The 24,697-nt window shown below is 36.5% G+C and overlaps 1 protein-coding gene across 1 annotated transcript in view; it reads right to left on the bottom strand.

Moving 5' to 3' along the window:
* The window catches only part of LOC121094010 (adhesion G protein-coupled receptor A3-like), a 277,788-nt gene that overhangs the window by 221,197 nt on the left and 31,894 nt on the right, over positions 1 to 24,697 (bottom strand). Inside the window, exon 2 of the mRNA XM_040607076.1 lies at positions 15,431 to 15,502. Coding sequence (XP_040463010.1) covers positions 15,431 to 15,502 — 72 coding nt within the window. The remainder of the gene's footprint in view (positions 1 to 15,430; positions 15,503 to 24,697) is intronic.

Below are 24,697 nucleotides of genomic sequence, written 5' to 3'. Positions count from 1 at the left end.
TTTCCTTACCCAAACCTTCCTCCACGAAGTTTGGTAAGCTTTAACTACTTCCATCGCCTCTGTCTCTGAGAGAAGAGGAGGAGGGAGCAAAGAGGGGTCAGAGGATAACGACCTGCAGCAGTGCCTCCTGTTGTGTTCCTATCAGCCCCTTCTTGCATCATTCCCCTAAGTCTTTTCTCTGATGTTGTTAGGAATAAAGCAAAAAAGAAGCCACTTTCAATTTAATTCTATAAAGTCAGGTAGAATAAAACTAAATGGGTGTACTTAGGCAAATATAACAGTAATAAAAATAACACTTAGAAATCCCTTGTTTTCAGCAATATAATAAAATGAAATAAATACATGGTGAGGAAAGTACAAGCAAATAAGCCAGAAAATAAGGCTTATACATTTCCAAAATTAACATAAAGAAAACACACGGAATAGCTGACATGCAAAAGGAGAAATGCCAGTAAAGAACAAAAATAAATTGCTTTGACTTTTAGCATTCTGGGATGTAGATAACTCACTGGGTAATTGGCTGATTGACTGTTCTGCTAACTTTCTGGGTGAGTGGCGGAGCAGGCAGGCTGCCTTCCTTCAGGCTCACTGCTGGTAAACTGGCACTGATATTATACATACACACACACACACTTTGTCTTTTTAATTTTTTTGAGTCCATGCTCATTCTGTCTCACACGGGAGCTTGAAATTTCACTGGGAAATGAAAGGTAATTGCATTTAGAACAAATATTGCCAAACCGGCAGTATTGTTCGGATCTATCAGTTCATACTTAGTTAACCTGAATTTATCCTAACAACTGATGTAAACAGTATGTTCATGTGCAGCTCTAAGATAGAAATTCATGATGATTCGTGCTATTCTTAATGCCAGAACATTGACTTATGAGCTACAGGTAATACTACCAAAATAACTTTGCATATAAAAGGAGTGTTCCCAAAGTCAAGATCGATACGAGTTGCCCAGCTCTACTACTATTTCAACAAATTACTATTGAAACAAGAGAAATACCATTTCTAGTTTTAGTTCAGCCTGTGGATTGCAATAGGGAAGTCAGCAGCAGCTGCTCTCACACATTACTCTTTTTACATTAGCCCGTTACTAAAGTTTGACAGTAAAATCTGTAAGCCAGTATAAAAGGTTCTTTCAGTCATCCTGCCAGACCGATCTGGTAATACCTTGCATGATTTTGTCTGCTTTTCGCTAGCTCACAGTGCTTCATTAGGGTTTGTTTTTCATATATCCCATACATCATCTTTTAAATGTTGTTGAACTACACAGTGACTTACATAGGTCATCAGAAAAGATTTGATTTCATAAAATGTTCTTTATTTCATGGGAGTCTGACTGTGGATCACAAAGAAGTGTACATGCTGTTCACCCTTCCCAGATACAAGTTTTAAGTTTTGTGTAAATGCAGTTAATGAAAAAAGCATCCAAAACTGCTTTTATATGTGACTAACTCAGCAGGAAAATCGGGCGATCAATGGGACTTTTTCATAGTGTACCACCAGTGACTTCAATAGCATACACTAACGCGACATATTTACCACGTCTGAAACATGCAAGCATTAAAATAAATAAAGTGCACAGCTAATGCTCTACAGTTCATTAACTGTGCCAGAGTTTTAGCCCATTGAACCTCAGCCTCACTAAGACACATCAAGTATTCACAGAAATGAATTCGCCAGGTTAATTTACAAACAGAAAGCATGGCATACCACATGTTAGCACGTTACACAAGTTAAAGCAAGAGTGGCAACAATGACATGCCTATACCGGCTTTTGCATACATTGGCATGAGCCCAGAGTCCTCAAGAGTTCATGCTCTGGTTGCTGGCACATGCTCAGCTTCATGTGTCCAGTATGCAGCCTTCATAAATCAGGGGTCCATATTCTGGGGAGACAGCAACCAGCGCTTCACTTCCCAGCCTGCACCTATCTTTTTTCCTAAAACTCTTGCTAATGAAATAGCTGCTCAGCAGCACGCCAGATACGTATCTGAAGAAATATGGGCTGTTCCTCTGAAAGAGAGTGGAACATTAGGGAATAGCACCTCCATAACATCGAGGTGTGAAAAGCCACAAGGGCTACTGAGAGGCATTAGGCGAGCTGAAAAAATGAAACTTGGCTTTGCTCACTTATGTGAGAATTAAACCCTAATTCTTTTATTGAGAAATTGTCACATGAAAATGCTTTACTCTATTTGTGGGGAAAACAGGCCTAAATTAATGGCATAGGACTTCACGCACACTTATGGAAACTGTTTAAATAATTATAAAGGTATAGAATACTATGCATAAAAAAGAAGTACCTGTCTTGGTAGGTTATTTAAACACAGTAAGAGTAAGCAAACAGAACGATGTAAGAACACAACTACACTGACAAAGGACAGATTTTTCTTTTTCTTTTTCATGATGATATAGGAATCACATGCCTAGGAAATTAATATTTCATCTAAAACCAGAAAACTTTTGGGAATTTTCAAAGGGAAGAGACTTGAAACGAGAAAACAAAACTTTAGGACATGCATCCAATTAGCATGGCAACTCAACACAGAGGTGGGAAGATCAGAGATTTCCTTATGTCAGGATGTACAAAAGAAGTAAGTCTACATAAAGATCATTTCCAACATGTGCTATTGCTAACACCTTCCAAACAGGTGCCTTCCTATGCTCCATGCATGTCCTCCACCCCTCTGCTAATATTTATGATTTTATGATACCATTTTTTCTACTGTTGTTAAATGTTTCTCTTTTCATTGTCACTGCTTAATATAAATTATAACAAGGCAAGCAGAAAAGTAGGAAATGGGTGAATGAAGGAGAAATTATGTCAGAGCTATTAGCTAAGATAAAACTTCTCTTATGGTAAGAATCTGAATACGACTAGGTAGGTATATGAAACTTGGGAGCAGCTGCTGTGCAATAACATAGTCAACAGGGAAAAATAAGTGAAGTGTCTTGTTTGGTTCTGAAAAGGCATTTAATTTGATTTACACAAACTACAAAGCAATCATCAGACCACTACTCGCACCTGAATGCAAGGAAATTGGGAGAGAAGTCTTGTAACAAAAAGGTCTGTATTTTACCCTTTATCTCTGTGCAGATGACAGTTTGAATTACAAAATAAATAAATAAATAAATAAATTTACTGCATTCTCAGTTGTAGAGAAGGCAAAAAGAACAGAACCTCCCCCACCTATCCAGAATGTCAGCACTCAACCTGAAAATAGGGACAACAGAAACAAAAATAGGAAGAAAAGTAGAAATCAATGCAATGTCATCAGCAGGAAGCTTTAAAGTTTCACCAAGCTTCTCTAAAAGACAATTTGGTCAGCACCGGCTGGTTACACAGGCCCAGAGAAAGCAGCTTTACACAGACTTCCTAAGCCTCAAAGTCCCAGTGAATTTCCCAAGGATATTTACTGCATGTAGATGCTCCAGAGGGGTCTTCCTTGTATTCAACTGTGTAAGTTTCACAACATTAACATCACTTCTGAATGTTAAACTAAGCTGAAATTGTACTTCTCTGAATATTCAACAAACTGGATTCAAATCCATTTTTTAGACTATAAAAAGAGTACATTGTCATTACATACAAAACAAATCTTTGCAGATAAAAATCTTAGTTTTAGATAACATTTCAGGCTTCGTGCCCATCAGTATTTTTTTAAGGATATATACATTTCATGGTGATTTTCATGATGTCACTAAGAGATTATCGTATTTTTGGCTTGCTTAGACAAGGAAAGTGAGTATTACACCATTGTTTATAAATGGTGAACCCTACAAAGAGAAAAGAATTAGTTTAAGTTAAATGATAACAGTACTATAAAATAATATGGATAAAAATAGGCTACAATTAGATTAAAGATTAGAAAAGGCAGAAAATGTTAAAAGTTTAGCTATTATAGAATTAAAGATTTGGAGTGACTTTCAAATTATTACAGAAAGGGGTTTATGCCTGGACAGGGCTTACTGGAGTTAGAAATTGCAGCTTGTGACATGAATTTTTGCATATCCAGAGCTGAATCCTCTCCAGGCATTTGCAAGGATCAGCAACATTTTTATTTCTTGCTTGATGCAGAACACAACTCCAGGAGCTTGCCACGCTTCTCCCTTTTTGCTAAAAAAGGCTAAAGAGAGGGAACGTTGGACAGTTTTTGCTGGCAACCTGAACTGGTCCAGTACTGAAAAATTTTCAGATGTCTGTGTTGGTATACCTTGCTGACATACTCACAGTTAAAGCAACTGTCAGATTTGGACTGATAACGATTTATTGGTTACAGTGGCAAAGACATGTAAAAAGAAAAAAAAAAAAAAAACAACCCACAACCTGTGACACGTTACAATTTCTTCTTCTCTGACACATTATAATTTTTAGGCACATTATTTTGAACTGAAGTCTCAGTGTTCTTAATGGAGTGCTGGAAAGCAATTAATGGGGTGGTTAGTTTATGGTGTATATGATGAGAGGGGAAGCTGAACAAATTTTCTTTCTGTCCCTGGAAACTCAGCCTGGCTGCAACCCATTCTGGTCTTACCTTCCTAAATATTTTTGTAAGTTCACATAACCGTCCAGTACGAAAGCTTAATACAGTACTCAAACTTCACTCCAAAGGGAGAATTGTCCCTTGCGAGGCATTTGCACTTCTCAGAAATACCTAAAAGCAATTAACGGAATAAAGGGGAAAAAAGCTATCAAATTCTCAACTTAGCTGCTGACACGGTACAGAAAACACTGTTTTGTTCTGAACATAATGTACTTTAAACTCCCATTTCAGCTGAAAAGCATGTCTTTAAGGTCTTTTAAAGAGTATTAACTTACTTTGCATTAATAAACAAATGTGAACACTGAACATCAAAAAAATAGAACACTTGGTGAAAATAACAAATGTACCATGTGTCTGAGGAATGTACATTAGCTGTAGAAGTTTCTTTCATTAGCCATTAATTATAGCATCAGAGCAAAAGTGTTACTGTTATGGTTGAGACTGTATGCTTTATAATCAACTTGTTTTTTTTAAAATATCTACATCTAAAATATTTTTTTCCTGATTTAACATCTTTCATATTTTTTCATAGACAGAAATGAATTGATTTTAAGAGATTCAAGCTGCCCCTTTGGCAGTCTTGTGGGATATAAAGGCATGATAAAAACATTTTATTTGTGCTTCAACAAGTTCCTTGCATTATGCTAACTCGAGTGGCTTATTTTTAACTGAATCTGCTTATTTCTACAACAGGAAGTTCACTATCATTGCATAGAACAATTTTAGTTTATTCTTTCAAGTTCACAAGCAAATAAAAATACATTTTTATTCCAGCACAATGTTTCTCTCTGTATTCTCCTCAGCAAAACACTTTCTGAAGTAGAGCATAGAGGAATTTTGTAATTCTTTTTTTCACAGAATATGTGCATAGCTCAGACTATACAAACATCCTCTATAGCTCTCCCAGTCACTTTCCATTTCAAGAACGAGGCAGTTTGTGTTAACACAAGACAGCTTATCATGTGCTAAGTCTGCATGCAATTTTCTCGTGAGAACAACCATTTTGTACCTACTTGACACATGCAGCACTATACTACACCCAACTAATCAATTCCGTCTATATTAAGAAGTGGGGAGAGAAACTGCCCACAGCTGTTATATTACATCAGCTTTCCTAACTACTTCAGACAACTCTTTTGGGGGATTTTTTTTTCCATTAAACTAAATTGGCATAAAACATAGCCCTTCTTTCTATTTCTTTTCAATTTTCTTTTTTTATTTTGCCTTCTCAGAGATTATTGGTGAAGCACAAGTGTCAGAGAACAAGCTATGCTTTCTGTAGGCATCCCCAGAAGTTTTGAAGGCAACAAGCTCCCAGGGTCATTGGGTACCCTTGGAGGATCTCTAGATTAGCATTATATGAATGAGTAACAGCATGTTTTCCTCAGAGACTCCACAGGCTAGTCTAGACATGAACTTTTGGAAGAGAATAACTGATAGCATTTTTTTTTCTTATAAGTAAGCAAATGAGAAATGTCTGTCAATTAATATCAAGTCAGAGATAAACAACACACACAAAAGAAAAAGGTATCAGTAGGGCCCAGGAAACTCTCTGAGAAGGAAGGATGGAGTTTCGAGCTTTTCTTCTGATACTAACTTTTACATAAGACCACCATGGTGTTGAGATGTTCCTGTTCAGAGCTTAAGGTCTCTCACATTTCATGTAAGGATGTACCAGATGAGGCACCAAACTTTGGTCTTCTTAACAGTAAACATGCTAAAGACCATGTTGCATATGAATACAAGAAATATAATATTTTTGGGGAGATTGAAAATGTTATTCCATAAATAGCCTACAGCTGAGGGACTGAAACCACAAAATACTGAACAAAAGGACCCTGCTATCAGCTTAGCTCACAGCTCACTTCACAAGATTAGCTCAGTTATTGACCAGCTAACACTAATTTTTACCAGCTTGGCTTCCCAGCATGCTGCTCTGTAACTTCATACAAACTGCCCTTCAACCACATATCTGTTTTTCCTACTTCTCCAAACAGTCTGCCATTTCTTTATAGAAAAGCTTGCACCAGTTCTAAGTGGTACTGTTCAGATTTATCATCCCAAAAAAGATTCTATATTACATGAATACATTGAAATGAAATACTGATATCTATGACAAAGATGTTCCTAAAACTGCTGTGTCCCCATAGAACATTTTTATTTTGCCATGCTTGCATTTCCAACAGAAATGTGTTTTCTCAGGGAGAAAAATGCAAATAGCTACACTCAAAAGTATAGCAATGCAACCTGGCAAACCACTGACGTCTTAAATATCGTTACTATACCACATACATACCAGCAGTTGGCAACTTCGTGCTCAAGCTGAACCATAGTTTCACGCCAGAACTGGAGGAATGTAATCCCAGCAGCACATTCAGAATGGCATAAACACTCGTCATGCCACTGAGGAGCGCCTGCAAGGGAATGCAGCGCTGGCAAGCCTTACATCTCATTATGAAGCATGGAATTAAGAGCAAAGACATGGCCTGGTAGACCATGTTGTTTCTATCAGAGAGGGGAAAAAACACCACAAGAACTAGATAAATTAATGTGGCAGTTTAGGAGACAAACAAGAAACAGGCTTAAGGCAGAAAGAAAAGATGGGAAACACACTTGATTCTGGACCCTTCCACTAAAATTATAGAACTGATTTTACTAACCTATTTTTCAGAGTTTATTACGTCTATTTTTAAACAGCACTGTAATATCCAAAAGGAAACATCCTCTCTTCTTAGAATTACTCCTTTTTTTGCACATTATGGTATAGCAGCTCTACACAAGTAGACATATGGGGTATTTTCTTGTTGTCTCATCTTCTAAAATATAATGTATGTGATGCCTAATAGTCTGTATTGTGACTTTGTACTTGTAAATAACAAATGACTAGAGAAAAAGAATACATTATCTTTCTGTCAGACTACATTACAAGTGCTTTGATAGTTACTTCATGCTTGTAAGACTTACAGTATGTCTGCCTATTAGAAAGAGGGTAATGTAATTTTCCTTTTCATTTCTAACTCCTCTGTTTCTGACAGTCATCCTAAGAATAAGAATTTTATAATTCCTGATACAATGCTAAATCTCTTTTTGATACTGCACACTAGGACATAACAGATTCTGGCATTTAGAATTTGGGGACGGTTGGGGTGGGTTTTTTTGGGGTGGGGGTGGTGTCAAAAAAGCACTGCTTTTGCATGGCTAAATGAGTAACTTATTATCAGTCATGGAATGTAATCAAGAAATCCATAAAGGACCACTGAATTAAAATGAAAAGGTAATTTTTAATTAAGTTTGCCCAGTTTGATTTGTGATGTTGATCCTGCCTCTGTTTCTCCTCCGGTTTCTAAAAATTTCTATGCAAAATTGCAAATTAGATATCCTCCTTCTGTGTAATTAATTAAAATACTGCCTGCAGCCACATGATATTTACTTTGAAATGCATTTCACTCTGCAATCCTTTACTTCTACAGGAGGACCAACAGTGGTTTTTCCAAGTCCAGTTTTCTGTTCCATGATGTTTCAAAGGATCCTTCAGGTCTGCTGCTGCCTCTTGCTGCTTATGTAACCAGGCAAGTATTTTCACTGAGCTACAGTAGTCCTGGCATCCATGGATCTCTCATTCTATACTTACAACATGGAACCCAGAAAAAAAAAAATACATTCAGTAGGACAGCTACAGCTGACTTCCACCCATTAAAAAAAGGAAAAGGAAAACATAAAATTTTTCAAGTTTATTTGTTTGCTAGCAGGATTCTAACAATTCTTAATGACTGTGTGTAAATACAAGTGTTTTATATATGGATCCATCTTACTGGTATTTTTCAGTGTGATACTTGATTACACCAGATTATATTACTGGAAGAATAGACCACATTTATGTCTGGACTAAAGCTAAGCAGCAGCAGCAGAAGACAAGAGGATGACCTCAGCCACATCCCTTGCAGCCTTGCTGGCATTTGTCACTGTCCTCTCAGGTTCAGGGTTTATATAGTTCAACACTCATTTTCTTAGTAGAAATCAGTTCTCTCCATGCTCCAGGATGAGCCTTAAAGAACATTAATTTCAAAAAAAGCTACTCTGACTTTAGGTGATAAATAATTATTATACAGGTAAACATTTTCTTTCCTCTTTTTGATCTGTCTGCTGCCTGACATAGGTTCGTAGCTTCCCCTCCCCCTTTCCTGTATTTGTCAATCTCTTTATTTTCTGAGTATTTCCAACCCTTCAAACCTGTTATTTGCAATAGATGTGTCTCTGGAAGAACTTCAGTAATTCATGAATTGTCAGACCTTTCCTTTCTGTGCTCAATATTTGTAATTGCCTTTGTACTGAATATATTGCAGACAAGCATACTTATAAAAGAAACACTATATTAACTGCATCTAGAAGTAACAAAGGGAACTATCCTGCTTCACGTAAACACTAGCATCACCGTAATTAGAAAGAAGATCTCTTAATCTGACACTGAAACCAAAAGGGTGACTCACGGTTCAATGAGCACCAAGAGGAATATGAATTGTTTTCAGTCTAGTTTCAAGTAAATGCAAAAGTGCAGTCTTGCTCCAGGAAAAATCATTCCCCATGACTATTCCCATCCTTCCTCACCTACTGGAATATGCTCAACCACACCGAATAGTAATGCAGCATAATGAGATTTTTGTAAACAATTCCAATAAGCCAACACATCAAGAAATTTTACATGAAAAATTGTTTAGGTTTCCCCAGGACTCCTAGACATATTACTAGACAAGGAAAAATAACGGTTGGAGCATTTGCACTTCTGTTCTTTGGTAATATTTAAGGTGAATTTGAACAAAGAACTTGTTTGTTATCATTATCAACTAGATTTAGAGAATTTACTAAATCCATTGGGATTTGAAGGGCAAGAAAACTTCAAATGCTTGAAAGGAGCTTGCACTGATTTTCCTTTCTTCATATGTATCCAAACACAAAAACTAGATAAAATTAAACAGCTTCAATCATGCAATGATGACTTACACAACAAACAGCTCTAAGAAACAGGTTTTAAAAATGCGCCTTCCCTGAATAACATCACAGCATTTCTCTAAGCATGGCTAAATGGCATTTGAGATGAATTAACGTGGTCATTTAAGGCATCCAAGATCATTAATTTATTTTCTGTTAAAAACACTTGCATGAAGTTAGGGGCACACTCCTCGGCTGCAAGCTCTTCAGAAAAAAGAAAAAAAAAAGTTGTACAGTTGGATCCTGGCTGCGAGTCTGAAATATTATTAGCTTATAGTAACTAGTATTTTTCTATTTTTACAATAAAAAACCCCACATGTAATTCCGAATTTAATTTATGAAGATTTTAACTCTAAAGATACATGTGATGAAAATAAAATTGTTTAACAATTTTTTAAGCATATTTCCAATCCTTCACAGTGCCTAGGAAGAACATCTTTGTTTCTTCATGTGTATGTGTGTGCACACACACATTTCAAAAGTATAGGCAGGAAAATAAGTTAAGTAGCCAGTAATTTAGAGAACGTAAATTGCATGTTTAAAGAAGCACACCAGTACATCAAAATGTAAAAAAATATTTTACCCTTTCATCACCTGAGTTTTGCTAAAGAACATCTAAATACCAGATTTTTATACCAGCTGTTTAACAATGTTTTTTCTATGATCTTTTTGTTGTGCTTTTCTTTACTACCCTTTCATTCCCTCATGTTAATGTGTTACTACTACAATTGTGCAGCACAATATATACCTGCAAATTGCCATATTGAAATCTACTGAAAGTAGCTTTTACGCAACCTTATCTAATAAGTGAGGACAACACGTGACTGCATAGCATTGCCACACAGTTGGTAACTTTACAATACAGCAACACAAAAGTGAGATCTGGTCCAGTAAGACTGATCTCTACAGATAAAAAAAGAAAATCAAAACAAAAAATAAATTCTATGCTAAATTCTTACAAATACAAAGTATTATCTTTCTTTGTCTAGAAATGTGTCTAGGAATCTTGGGGAACATAACAGCAAGTTCCTGTAAAACAATCACTGTTGCAGTATTAGTTCCTGGCATGCTTTTCTTCTGGGTCAACTGTGAAAAAAGTGTAATCTTGCTTAGTGATCTTTTATCCTGATTTCCCAAGGAAACACTGCTTATGCAATCACAGCCTTTTTGTCTATGTTTGTCTGCTTTTATTTGCTGGTTCCCTCCCAACAGCTTCTGAACCCGTTAGAGTTTCAGCCACGGGGGACAAAGGAACAGCAGTCCCAGAGGTAATTATGCTCCTATAAACTTAATGAAACAAGTTATGAAACAGAGAGAGGGACTTTGTACACCCACTTCAGAAAATACCAAGTACAAGATCAACTCCAGGAAGCCCAGGAAGCCCACAGCAGAGAAGCAGCCACGGCAGGTTGCCCCCAGCTAGAGGCACATGGGGAGTTAGCGCAGGACAGGGGCTGCCCAGGCAACTGTGATGCAGTTGCTGCTGTGGAGGGTAAGAAAAATCAGTAGTGTGGATAATAGCTCAGATGCATACTGGTTTGTGCCAGCTGACATAAGGAGGAGAGTATAAGATTTAGTTTCCTGGCCCAGATTTTGACTTTGGATCCAGCACAGCTGGAGCAGCGTGCCCAGCCCCAGTCCTTGTCCCCAGAAGCATCACGTGGACTACGGCTGACCAAATATTCTCAAGCATAAAAAGACTTGCCACAGCTGTTACTAATACTACTTTGCTGCATGCTGTTCAGAGACTGCAACGTCTTTGGAGCAGGGTCCATACCACATACCACCATGATAAGGTATCTGCTAGCAAGTTGGTAATCTGCCCTATGATTCCTTAGGTAAGAGCAATGGTTAACCCCACTGCCTATAAATTAAAAATAAACAAATAACAATAATTTAAACAAAACCAAACTGTAAATCACAGATTTTTCTATCTAATATAGATAGACCATAAAATTATATTTACAACTTTTCAGTTGTTCAGATCCTCCAAATCACTGTCTCAACTAAATGAGAGCTTCTGGATTGCAGAGACTTATTTGAAAGGACTACCTTGCTTTGTCATAGTTTTGAGAGCCCACTTCAGCTTTCTTCTGTGGTATCCAGAGCATATGAAAAACTTATTTAAACTTCTACAATAAGGCCTGCTTTCCTGCTGACATCAACACATCTCCCAAGACGACAGGGCACTGACTACAGACAGGGCAGGCACTGGAACTGAAACTATTACAAGCTGTCAATGCTTTTCCCCAAGCGTCAGACCCAAACTGAACTCTCAGCCTCTTGAATGTGAAGCCATCTCCACAGGGTCTATCACGGAAATGGGTTTGAGGTGCTCACTCTCACCTGCAGAATTTATGATCTGTAGAACTCTTTTGGTTACATTCCACAAAGCTCTTCATATTTTAACAAACAACACACTTCAGAACTATTTATTTATTTTCTTCTCTGCAGTTCTGTTTTTATTCCAAACCATGGCCTAAATAACAGCACCACGCAAAACCTAAGTTTACTGAAAGTTTTTATTCTCACATGGTATGTCAGTAATGGTACTCACTTCTTAACGCCTCTTGTTAGTAGTACAAGGTAAGCCGAGTGACATGGAGGTGCATCATGATCCAGATGCCATAACACATTTGTGAGTCAGCCTTTCTGAACAAGCACAAGGCAGCAATTCTTAGTTCCAGAAAACTCAGGCTAAGTGGACAGAAAGTGCCATCTCTACAGATTATTCATGAATCACTGTTCACCCACACACAAAATACAGAAAAAGCACCTTTTGCGAGACAGTGGTTTTCAAAGCTTTTTTTACAAACTGCCCAGTAAAAATGCTGATATTTCATAAATGTATTTTGATCACTATTATTTATATATTTTATTATAGACATTATTAAATGTTTCATTTTTAATACTCATAAGATATTAGTAAATATAGAATTAACTTTGAAATACTAAAAGGGAAATAACTGCATCCCCAAACATATTTTTTTCTGGCTGGCTGGTTGTTCCCCCGAAAACCCAATATCCTATTTCCTTTTACAGCAGCAACACAATTTATAACGATCTGAAATAGAAACCTTGTGATGCTCACGCTATAGTTGAAAAAAAATGCAATTTTCTGAGAAGTCTTTTGAAACAAATACAAACCAGGTCCAACTATATTTTGAAAAAAATTGCATTTCATGCATAATATTCTAAAATAGTCAGCTTTAGAGAAATCAGTCATCTTACTGTTAGAACGAACAGTTAAGGGGCAAACAACATATGTCTCTTAGTTTGCTTGATTAAAGTTGCATAAAATGAGGAGTCCTAGCTTGAGAAAACCGCTCAGTGAGGTCTCTTGCTTGTGTAACATGCTGTTGAGAAATCACCAGAACTTGGGAGGACTGACACTTTTGTAATCCAATTCCTGTTGTGACATGCATTGAAAAACAAAATAATAAGGGGAAAGTTGTCACTAGCCTATTGGAGTATGGTTTGAAATCGTCCTCTGCTAAAAAAAAAGATTTGAGCACTCCAGGATAGGAAAAAGCCAGAATATTCTGACTCTTTACAAAAATACTTGTAAACTTCTTTATGAAGTCACTTAGTTCCACCTAAAATTTTACTTCTCTAAATTTTTTGGTTTTGACATAGATTGATTTCATTTTCCACGTAAGATAACACTCTTCTGGCTCATGATATGGCAACCACAAAAGAATTACAGTCACACGTTTCTTGTCTTTACAGCATTCACATTACTAATTTTCTGTTCTGAACAGGACCACAAGAAGTGCAAAGCCAAATTAAATGAGTAATCCTTAACTCCAGCACACCTGCCTTTCCAAGCACCTGATCTTTTAAACATAACATTACCTTAAAGGAAGCTGGATTTTCCTGCTACTGTACTTCATAAAATTCTCTGCCTTCCCGTTCAGGCAAGGAATAAAAGTTCTTGTTGGCCCATTTTGATGAGCCGTGAACACTGACAGCAGCTGCTGTCATAGTTCTTCATTTTAAGCACCTGCAGTACCACTCCGAAATAGCTTGTATGGAAAAGGCACAGCTGGGGAAAGATTCCTTTGTCCCAGGTTTAGGAGCACTCATCCAAATGTAGTTCATTCACACCCACCTCCTATCTCACCTTCCCAGCTGCAACTGGGACTTAGCAGATGCTGATAAGTGTATGGGGCCAGAGAACGAGAAAGAGCATCCGAATCTGATGAGAATGCCATCACCTGAATTCTAGTCTTTGCCTCAAGGACCATTTATGGATTTTTGTATTAACACCATGGCCAAATATCATTACATACAGAGGAGATGATGCACGCTCATTTTATCTGTAATGTTCTGAAAAATCAATAAAATAAAATTAAGGTTTAGATGATGATGATACTAGAGGCTACACATCTAAGGCATTTTTTTGTTTTCTTACTGTTCTCAAGACTGTTTGCAATGTCTTTTCAGATTGAAGAATTTCTCTAACTAGATTAACTACTAAAGTTTTTTAAAGTATATGCTCAGTATGATTCCCTGATGTAAATTAAACCTTAAAAAAAAAAGAGAAAATGTTTGCTTCTATTTCTAAACACTAATGCTTCATTTGCAGTACATCAGAATTTAATTTAGTAATTTCCTTTCTTGCAATAAACTTGTAATCCTATCCCCTATTCTAAATTGTTTTGTCTAAAATATTTGTGAACTTCTTTATAAATCTCCTATCATTGTTACACCTAAGATTAGGTTAGTGAATAATACACAACTATTCCTCATTCCACAGCATTTAATATTCCTAATATTAAAGAAGTATTTGTTACATCTATAAGTCTATGTGGAGAAAACATAGTATTCTTTTACATAACTGTTCAGACAGTTACCTTTATCCTAACACCTCAAGGTGCTTAAGGGATTGCTCTAGAGATTGAAACACATTGTTTGTTTTTAAATTGCAGTTAGAATATTCAAATATCTCTGTGTCATATACTTACCCACCTTATTACACAACCATAAACAGCATGTACATCACACACATATATAGTAAATTATTAGCTAAAGTTGATGTCGGTATGTAATTTTTTTGCATATGGAAACGTTCATACAACATAGACTATGTTCATGCATTCATGAATGTAAGCAACTGCTTTATAGCAACATCTCTACATAATGAAGGTATTCTTACAAAGCAATATAACAATAATTTAACTTAAACTGCAGGAGCTATTGTAAGATAGGCATGTTATAATTGCTCATTTTAGATGCACTGGCTAAGTAAGTTGCCCATAGATATAAAAAATAGCCTTTTAGACTTGCTCACATGATTATTCTAAAATGAAAGACCCATATATACGGACAGCAGTGTTATTACAGTATAGCTGTCACTGCTTGTTTATTCCATTGGAGTTTCCAAATGTTTTCTTCCTAACTCATTAGTTGCTCCTGAGCTCCTCTTCCCCACTTCAAACAAAGTCATGGAGCTTTGTCAATGCCATTGTCTGCTCCAGTGGTAATCATTGTCCAATTTCTTCAGTATAGAATTGAATTAAAATGAGGACAGAATTAAAATGGAAGTATTGCAGACCAATGAGTTAAATTACACAAACTATATGTCAGGTATAGTAGTGTTACCATTACATATACCAGTCTTCACTGTGATAGTGTACATAGTGTAGTACAAGTCTTTGACTGGATGTTTATTTTAGTTCCAAATTGATGGCAGCGCTTTCCTGTATTTTACACGTCCATCCCCATTCACTCATTTTTATGCTGTTTCTTAACTTGATGACTGTCTAGAAACTCTACTGTGCAATACAGTTCAGAAAGTCTCAACTTCATTATCCGATGTTTGCTTTTATATTTAAAATACAAAGACTTTTTAATTGAAGGTGGAAGGTGGTTGATCAGTTACTCACAGTCTCTCCAGGGATCTCAGTCCAAAGAAAGAGCCATTCTTCAACCATAAGATCTTGTTGTTACTCAGAATCCTACAAGAAGTCAGGAAAGAATCTGGTTAATAGAACATGATAATTCCACTGATTAAAAACATGTAATTATAGTAAATGACTGCTCTGTAAAATACTAATCACAAAATTCTCTGCTTCATTTGTATTTTCCTATCATAGCAGTAAACAAAGGTTACAGTTTCCTGAAGTGCATAGTTTCTTCTTTATCAAAACAAAAGCACATTCAAGAAGTATGTCAACAAATGAATTTTGGATTCAACTTGAAAATTGTAATACTGATAAATGCCCACACTTTACTAGTAGATTCTAAATTTCCACTGGCAAAGGTATTTGTTGGCTTCCCAGTCGGCGAAAAGGCTGATGAGATGTTTCAGTGGATCAGAGGACAATACAGTCACTTTGCAGTGGCTGCTGTAGCAGGGATGTACAAAGAACGATACCATTGGTGGCGGACAGATACAGAGAAAGTACTGAATTGTCTAGAGCAAAGACAAACAAACCCCCACCCCTTTACCAGAAAAATAGACTAGTCCAAAAATGTTTTCCTGTTGCAACCTCTGCACAGTAGAAATTCGTTAATTAAGCTATGCCTGGCCCATGAAGTAACCCCACCAAGGACACATGCAAACTGGCCCCGCATGCAAGCTATTGAAGTTGTCTGTTCTTCCTCTTCATATTAAACTACTGTAGATGTTACAGGTGGCTCTTCCTAGTTTACTGATTTTTCATTGCTACATGCTCCCAGCTATTTCAGAAGCAATACAATATGAACAAGCACTCATTCTGAAGATGTTACCAACTTAAATTGCATTTCTTATGTATATTGGAAGGTTTTTGTTTTAGAAGATCAAGAAATTGTTTTTTTAAACAGATCTAGTAATTATGCAATGCAAAGGAAAAATGTTTCTCTCTGAAAAAATCTAATTCCAACTGCTCAAGAAATGAGTATTTTAATGTAACATTTACAATAAATTATACTTCTCTAGTACACAAAATTCCATTTCCAAATAAGAGACACAGCTTGCAATAAAGACAGAAATAAAACAACAAAAAAAAGTCAAAAGAAATTTTATGCTCCTAACTAGCAGACTTGAGACTTCGTGAATCAACTTTTTACTTTTGTAAAGCTTTAAAACAATCTTACATGAGATTACCTTAACTTGCCTCGCTCTTAGCATTTCCCATTGCATATGAACGTGCTTTGCCCCAGCATACACATACCACATAAAATCTCAAGTCTAGGTGCAAAAGACAACACTTAACACTGACCCATAGTGAAACAGAAAATAATTATTGATGTAGGAAAATTAAAATACTGTAATGTAGTAAGATTCGGAGATTTTTTTCAAGTAATTTCTAAAATTCATCAATAAACCTGTAAATATGTTTTAATGGCATTTGATAGCCCACTGTCAGAGAACACGGGGAACAGAGCAGCTCAGATCTCACCTGGATGTTATTACACTATGTTGTTAGTGAATACACCTGTGTAGCAGCATCACTGCTCACCCAGAAGCAGTCAGTATAAACCCTCAAGTGGCAACATGGAATTATCATGATAGATGCACCCAGACATCTGAAAGAGCACAGAAGCCTATGCTTATGACAAAAATTAAGTATGCTCCAATATACGCACCGCCTATTGACATCAACTAACAAACTCCACATCTCGCAAGATCTTCTTTCTACTTCTCAAATGACATTAAATATTTCCTTCATCTACCAACTCTTCACTACTGTCTTAGCAACACAGTTCAGCACTGACGTGATGAAAGACTGCAAACTGTTTCAATTTGTGTTATTTGTCAGATTTTCTGACCTTTTTATGTGCCTACAATGACTAAATTGGAAGATTGTTTTAAAATTCTTAGTATCTAAACCAGAAAATGTAAATCCATGAAGTCTCCTATGATTTTATTCTGTTCTTTTATTCACCTTCTCTTCTGAGGCCGCACAGAACTTGTGTCTGTCAACAAAAAATTAAGTCCAAAAATTAAAATTGGCTGGGCTTGGAAAGACTAACATCATAAATTCCACTTCATATTGGGTCATTTGGCTATATGCTGTGTTACAGAGAATGTCTTTGAGGTCTATTACAATGACATTAGATATAAATATTATATTTGGACTGTTCTGCGTAGCTTGATTTGCAAAGGTACATGCACTTCAGAACTCTCATCTGGCTTAGATACAAATAGTTCTGTCTTTCAAAAATTTTCATGGTGCAATTTTTTTTCCAGCCTTCTGTTCATTCCACCCAGAAAAAGAGGGCAGCCTGAGCTTTGCTAGCAACTCCATGAAAATGCAGCACTAGTCAGCAGCACACGAGTCTCCTACTCTACCTCTAGGTCTCCTTCTGTACGGCCTTAAGCATGCAGACTGAAACCAGTATCATCCACCAACATAAAACAAACTCCTAGAAATTAAAGAGAACTATCTAACTAGTAATAAATCACAAGATTAAGCAGAACATTTAGTTCATAAATGGAATATTTAGTAAACACAGCCCATGTTCTACAATATTATCTCATTTAGTCATTTGCTTTTATTTTTCTGAAAGATAAACTGTCTTGAAAAATGTAACAGACACCAAAAACTTTTAAAAAAATAATAATAATCATAGAACTATGCAAATTTGAGTTTCTAAATGAAACCTTTCAAATCCTTAGAGCAGACTTTCACAGAGACTTTCACACAGAGATCAGGTTTCAAAAATTAAGTTTTCTTCGGGGCCTTCTCTTCTCTACAGTGCCAACCAAAATTCAGGTTTTATAAACAAAGTAATATGGTATTATGGTTAAAATAAGATTCTTTTTCTGTTCAGAATCACAGCTTTAGTGAATGCTAGCATTCCAATAAAGTCGGGGGGTGGGGGGGGGGAATCTTCTCTAACAATTAATACAAGTTATCTATATTTTATTTAGCTGGTTGGCATGCTACATGGGAAGAATCCACTTGGTTTTGCTTAGCTTTAGCGTTGTCCAAGACCTTGTGACGGGCTGTTATCAAGAAAGATTTGGTTTGCACTGAAGACTGATTCTCAGAATTTAACCAACAACTTCACTGGCAAACTTAAATCACATTATTTTTTATACAGTAATGAATCACTTGTCAAACTTTTGATGCAACTCATAACATTCTTCCCTTCTGAGGACATTTGCTGTGGGAATGAGGCTAGAAGGGAGGAAAGTTTTGGTTACAACATTGTGTATACTAACTCAGAAATGAGGCTTAACTACAGATGATGAAAAATCTCTTCAAGTAATCAATACCCGGTCAGATTGTGGCTCTTACTCTTGATGCTGAAATTACGTAGCATAATTTTGTATGTTACTTCTTCTGAAAAGTAATAGAATGGACATGAAATGTATGAAGTATGGCTGAAACAGGTATCTCCTTTCCCTTGAATACAGTCACCTGTTTACAGGGAGATGTTTGTAATTAGAGACCTGCAGAAATTTTGCAGGAAGAGACATGAAAATCATCATTTTCTTGTACTTACAGATGCAAAGGTTTGGTGGATAAATACATGAGAAAATGTGCTATTCATGTACTTGATTTTGGATAGCTTATAACATAATTATAACTTTCAGATGTAACAGAAACAGAGTCACTTTTTTTAATAAAAGATTAAATATAGTTTGGATTTTTAAAACAAATCACCACCACGCACTCACTATGATTAAGTATTTCTCACATTTTATTTACTCACAGCATTTTCACTTTTTTTTTTTTCACTTATGTGCTGGTGAATCACAGCAATAAACATTGCAACTAGGCAGCTGGTTTAAATAATTATCAGTTTCTACCCATGTGCTGAGAATCTCACATTTGCAAGACTTCATTCCAAGAAGAAAAACACTAAGAAAATGAGCACGCATTATTTCAGTGAAATTGTTCTCCAAAACCAAAATCCACTTCAAAAGTTTTACTTTTCTTAAAAAAAAAATTATAAAAATTTACAAGTTTCTTGCAGAAACTTTCTGAGAAGGCATTTATTTTAAAGTTCAGTTTGCAAACTGCCTTTGCACTATATATAATGATCCAAACCCCAAGTAACCGGAAGTTAAAATGGTGCTGCTTTCAGCCATGGCCCTCACAGGATACATCTAACTGAAACAGTGCTGGGGAGCAATCCACTAGCCAGCACCACTGCTGATCAGACACGTTACGAACTGTTTGCTTACTTCATCGACCCTCTCAAATCTTATGTTTCCGCTGCTCCTTCTCCCAAGACACTTTGGGAGACAGTTTACCGCAGGCAGCATGTTCAGGAGACATTAACTCTACACAGGTTTGTCTTGCATTTTCCCAGCCCTGTGAAGCCCTCCAGCATCATTCCCGCGGGCTCTGAAGGGATATCCCTCAAACACCTTCTCTTGACCTGCAGTAACACCCTAAAGCATGTAATCCATACATGTAGTTTCACAATGCAAACGTACTTCTCTGGCGGGCTGCAACACTGACCAAATCCTAGTTCATTCATCCTGCACTGCAAACAAATCAACCAACATCACATGTACACAAGGACCAAAATCACGCCAAGGAGAATACCAATAACCGACAAGCACGGACGGTCAATGAGCTGTTTCTTCCACTCTCTCTCGGACCTCTTTCTTTAGCAGTATAGACACATCTAAAAGGATGAACTGTTGTAATGGGCTACAAGCCATCTCTCTGATTTTCTTTCTGCTTCTTCCATTTGAATTAAAGAAGCCACAAATCACAGTTTGCTTAAATTGATGCTATGCTTTTTGGTTTTGTGAAACCATTAAAAGTGCAAAAAAGATGTAATCCTGTCCTACAAAGTCTCATTCAAGTGTAAAACATGCCCGGTATAAAATAATCTATTGTAGTATTAAAAAAAAAAAAAAATCAAATAAAAACCTCTCAACATAATGCCAACAAACTCCAACTTCCTACAATCCCTCAAGCAGAGAGAAAGAATCTTTTTACCATGCCCTCAAAGTCAATGGACTTGGGTTCACTTGACATTACAAAGCAAACAAATTCCCTAGCTGAGGCTTCTTCAGTGCACTGCATCCCACCCAGTAAAGCCTAAAGACCGTGAGCTCACACAGCAGTGCATCCACAGAGAAAGCACGTCTCAAATAACAAAATCCAAGACAGAAATTTAGCTAAAGAATGCTATTCCCGAACGCATAGTAAACATAGAAGGAAGTGTGACCCTTTATTGAAAATATTTATTTCCTCTGATAATATTCACAGGGGAAAATAAACAAAAACCACAAGGAAAAAAAAAAAACCAACCACCCAAACTTCATGAAAAAACAGTGAAATGTCAGCTTCCACCTGATTTTCTGCTAGGCAGCCCAAGAACTGGTTCAGACCAGACTTAACCCAGTCCTGTAGCTGCTAGATAAGGTGAACAACCAATGTCTAGAAAATTAATCCTTCCGAAATCCTTTTTTTTAGGCCCACTCACTGAGACCAGGTGAAGTTACACTGACATACTTACTACAGGAGGCACCTACCAGGAGACCAACCATACCTGCCCCTACCGTGCACTTTTTCTTAATTCCTGTTTGTTTTTTCACTTCTCAAGTAAAAACTGTGTAAGACGGATATCCAAGATAATTTGACAAACGATAGAAAGCTCAGCCCACTAAGACTGTACATCTGGGACCTCTGTGTTGGAGTTGTGTTAAGAAATTGTGTTTCAAGTTCCGCAGTTTCTCTGACATACTACTTTGAGTTCAAGCAGAGGGGAATATCTTTTATTTTACAATAAAAAATGAGGTACTAATAGTAGTTAATCATTTTACATGGAAGCCTGATAACAGTTGATATGTTGCAATTCAAGCTGTTTGTTCTCTTTACACATGGTACATGGTTAGATACAAAAGCAGTATGAGCAGACAATCTATTAAATACTTGGACACAGTGGTATGAAAAAATGTATTTAATTTCTTTATGGTATCAGAATAAGACTAGAATAATTTATATTGAAACACTACAGTGTAAAATGAAAAACTATTTTTAAGGTTTTAAAATCCTTCTCAGTAAACCAGAATATTGTTTATTCCCACAACATCCATAATTCATTGACAGTTGCACCATAAAAACAAATTAAGAAGGAGCTTGCACCACAAAAATGGCAGGAATAGAGGGGAAAAAAAGAATGCCTGCTTTTTGTGCCACCTATGTAGAGACATGGAGCTATCATAAAATACAGACAGTAATTGCACTTCTTTCTTTTCCCTCCAATCTGAAGACCACAGCTGAGCTAATACCTAGGGCTTCAACAGATAATACCAGAATCATACAGATAAACTGGGAGGAAAGTCACAGAACAGTAACAAAACTGATTGAACAAATGAAGAGAGAAAAAAGACTGAAAACAGTATTGACACCTCCTAGATGAACGGGGTATGGTAGATACCTATAGATAGTTTGATAACCAAACAGAATGGAGGAAAAACTTGTAAAAATATGAGAGGTATTTATAAATTCATTATATAACACTATATTATGTACAGTAATTCATAGTGTCTGCTACTGTGTCCAATTTTGAGAACGTGAAAAAGCATAAAGATGAGTTATCAGAAGACTAAAGATGCATATAATGGTCTCAAGTGACACCTCTCTTCCCAAAGGGGATTGTAGCTCATTGTATTGTCTTTTCAAACTAAAAAAAAGCGTGTTGTCAACATTCTTAAAAGGAACCATGCAAAAATCCTGTAGAAAGTAATAAAACCTCATCACTTAGCACCTCTCATTCCAACTGGTGTTATCATTACCTTCAGTATACACTAGCTTTTGTTAAACCCATTCACTTGCAGCATAACCAATCCCAAGCATTAGTGAAAACAGAAAAATACTCAAAATTGCATTCCATTGTAGCTAGTGTGTTACATGTGGCAAAACACCCAAACACCCATAGCCAAAGTAGCAATAACAATGTACTAATTATCATTCCAATTAGAACAGTACTCGTAGAACAGGTATTTCCAGATCTTGACACAATCTGATGATAGCAAAAGAAGCAATAAACCATAAGCACCAATAAATTTCATTGTGGGCAATTATTCATTTAAATTAAATTCCTTCCAGAAGTGCAAAGAAATGCAAATAGCCTGTCATACTTTTAATGGAACGTAGGAGAAAGTGTAGCTAGCCACTCACGTTATGGAAACACAATACCGCTTTTGTGGAAAACCACTATTCAATAGCCTCACTTTCAGTAATACAAAATACCAGGCAAAAATCTTATTTTTGTTGCTTTGGTGTTCATACTGGTGGCTTTTCATCAATAGTCCTCTTGGGTGATATAAGAGACTGCTAGGTCACATTCAAAATACCAAAGCCAGAGAGTTCTTGCATAAATCACCACACCAACCGATTTAATTAACTAAATCATATTCAAGAGCATTTTTGTGTAAGCACATCATAATTCAAACAGTAAAACATAATATATACATATATATATATTCACTAGCAGGATACACAGCTCATCCTCTCCTTAATACTGGTTCAGTGGTATCAGTGTATTAACAAAAGGAAGCAGCAAGGTCACTTTCAAGTAGGAATCTTACTACGATTTCTTAAAAGAGATCCCAGCTCTTGAGCCAAGCCCCCTCCACTACAGGGTGGTACTCATTAACTGCACAGGACAAGAAGCAGCAGGGATCAAAGCATTACTAATAGGACTGTAAGTACTTCAGAAAGGAAATGTGGTTGGTTACTTTGCGACTTCTGTCAAGCACCAGGAAATGTCTGTACTAGATGATCCCCTTTGGTGAAATATTTTTTTTTTCCCCCACAAGAATTATAAGATGTAAAGGTATCTATAGATTAGTTCAGACACAGAGTACCATACAGGATTCAACACTCAAAGTGTAATCAATTGTATTCAATAAAGTCAACACCTGGAAAACTTGTATCATTAGTGGATGATTGTAGAAAAAGTTTTGACAATATATAAACAGTACAAAAAATAAAATTATGCAGTGCTATTTCCTGAAATCATAGAATATTGAACTGTTGATAAAAAAAATGTGATTAATCATTACTATTTTACTACAACATATACATGTATTTATAACATCATTAAAATGTCTAGATAAATCTTGTTTTTAGAAGTTTTGAACTTGAGTGCAGATAACATTTTCAAATGTAATCTAAAAGACCTACCACATGATCTTTCGATAAGACAGCATTTTCAATACATCTTTTGAAAAAGAGATAATTTTATCTAAGTGAACTTTCAGACTATGCCACTATACACATGTGCTTGGTTTTCAGTTGAGAGAGAGTTATGTGTGTTTAACTTTTTTGATGGGTCCTACTGAGTCTAGCAGAATTATTTACATGAATTAAATTTATCATGTGCATTAGTTTTTGAAGATCAAAGATTCTGTTGTCAACATTTTCTTTGGAGAACAGGAGGAACTGTTCAAAGCTCTCCCTGCAACGAGAAGGAAGTCCTTATGTCTGAACCTTCAATAAAACCATTTCTAAAAGCACATGTAGGCAATTGGTGACAGCATGGCTCTGCATGCCTTGTTGTTCCTGCTCTTGCCTTTGACTCACTGCACAACCCTCAATGAATATATATTTATATATAAAGGGGGGTTATAAGAAAGAATGAGACTTTTTCTCAGGCCCTGTTGTGACAGGACAAGGGGCAATGGTTTTAAACTGAAAGCGGGTAGGTTTAGATTGGACACAAAGAAGATTTTTTTTTTTTATGTTATGGGTGGCAAGACCATGGCACAGGTTGGCCAGAGAAGCTGTGGATGCCCCACGCCTGGAAGCGTTCAAGGCCAGGTTGGATGGGGCTTTGGGAAACCTGGTCTGGTGAAAGATGTCCCTGCCCATGGCAGGGGTGTTGGGTTAGATGAGCTTCAAAGGTCCTTTCCACTCCAAACCATTCCATCATTCTACCAAAATGCATTTTTAGTGGGAAAAATAAGACTGATACAGAATATAAAAAAATACCAAGTTCTTCACTGAGTAAGCTGGTGTAATATGCAAATAGATTCAGTGAAGTGATTTTTTTATAGGAAAATTGGCTTTTGATTTGCTTGTCATTCATTTCAGTTGGCATTACAGGCAAATGACATTCTTGTATTTATTTCTCATTCCAACTTTTATACAATTCACCAACAGCAATGGTGCAAACACCACCAGGAGGAGCAGAGCAGCTGAGCGAATAATACGCAGAATAACGTGCAGATTTGAGCATTTCAGCGT

Source organism: Falco naumanni, chromosome 9 (genome assembly GCF_017639655.2).
Source record: "Falco naumanni isolate bFalNau1 chromosome 9, bFalNau1.pat, whole genome shotgun sequence".
NCBI classification, from domain to species: Eukaryota; Metazoa; Chordata; class Aves; order Falconiformes; family Falconidae; genus Falco; species Falco naumanni.
This window is presented reverse-complemented; position numbering and strand designations above follow the sequence as displayed.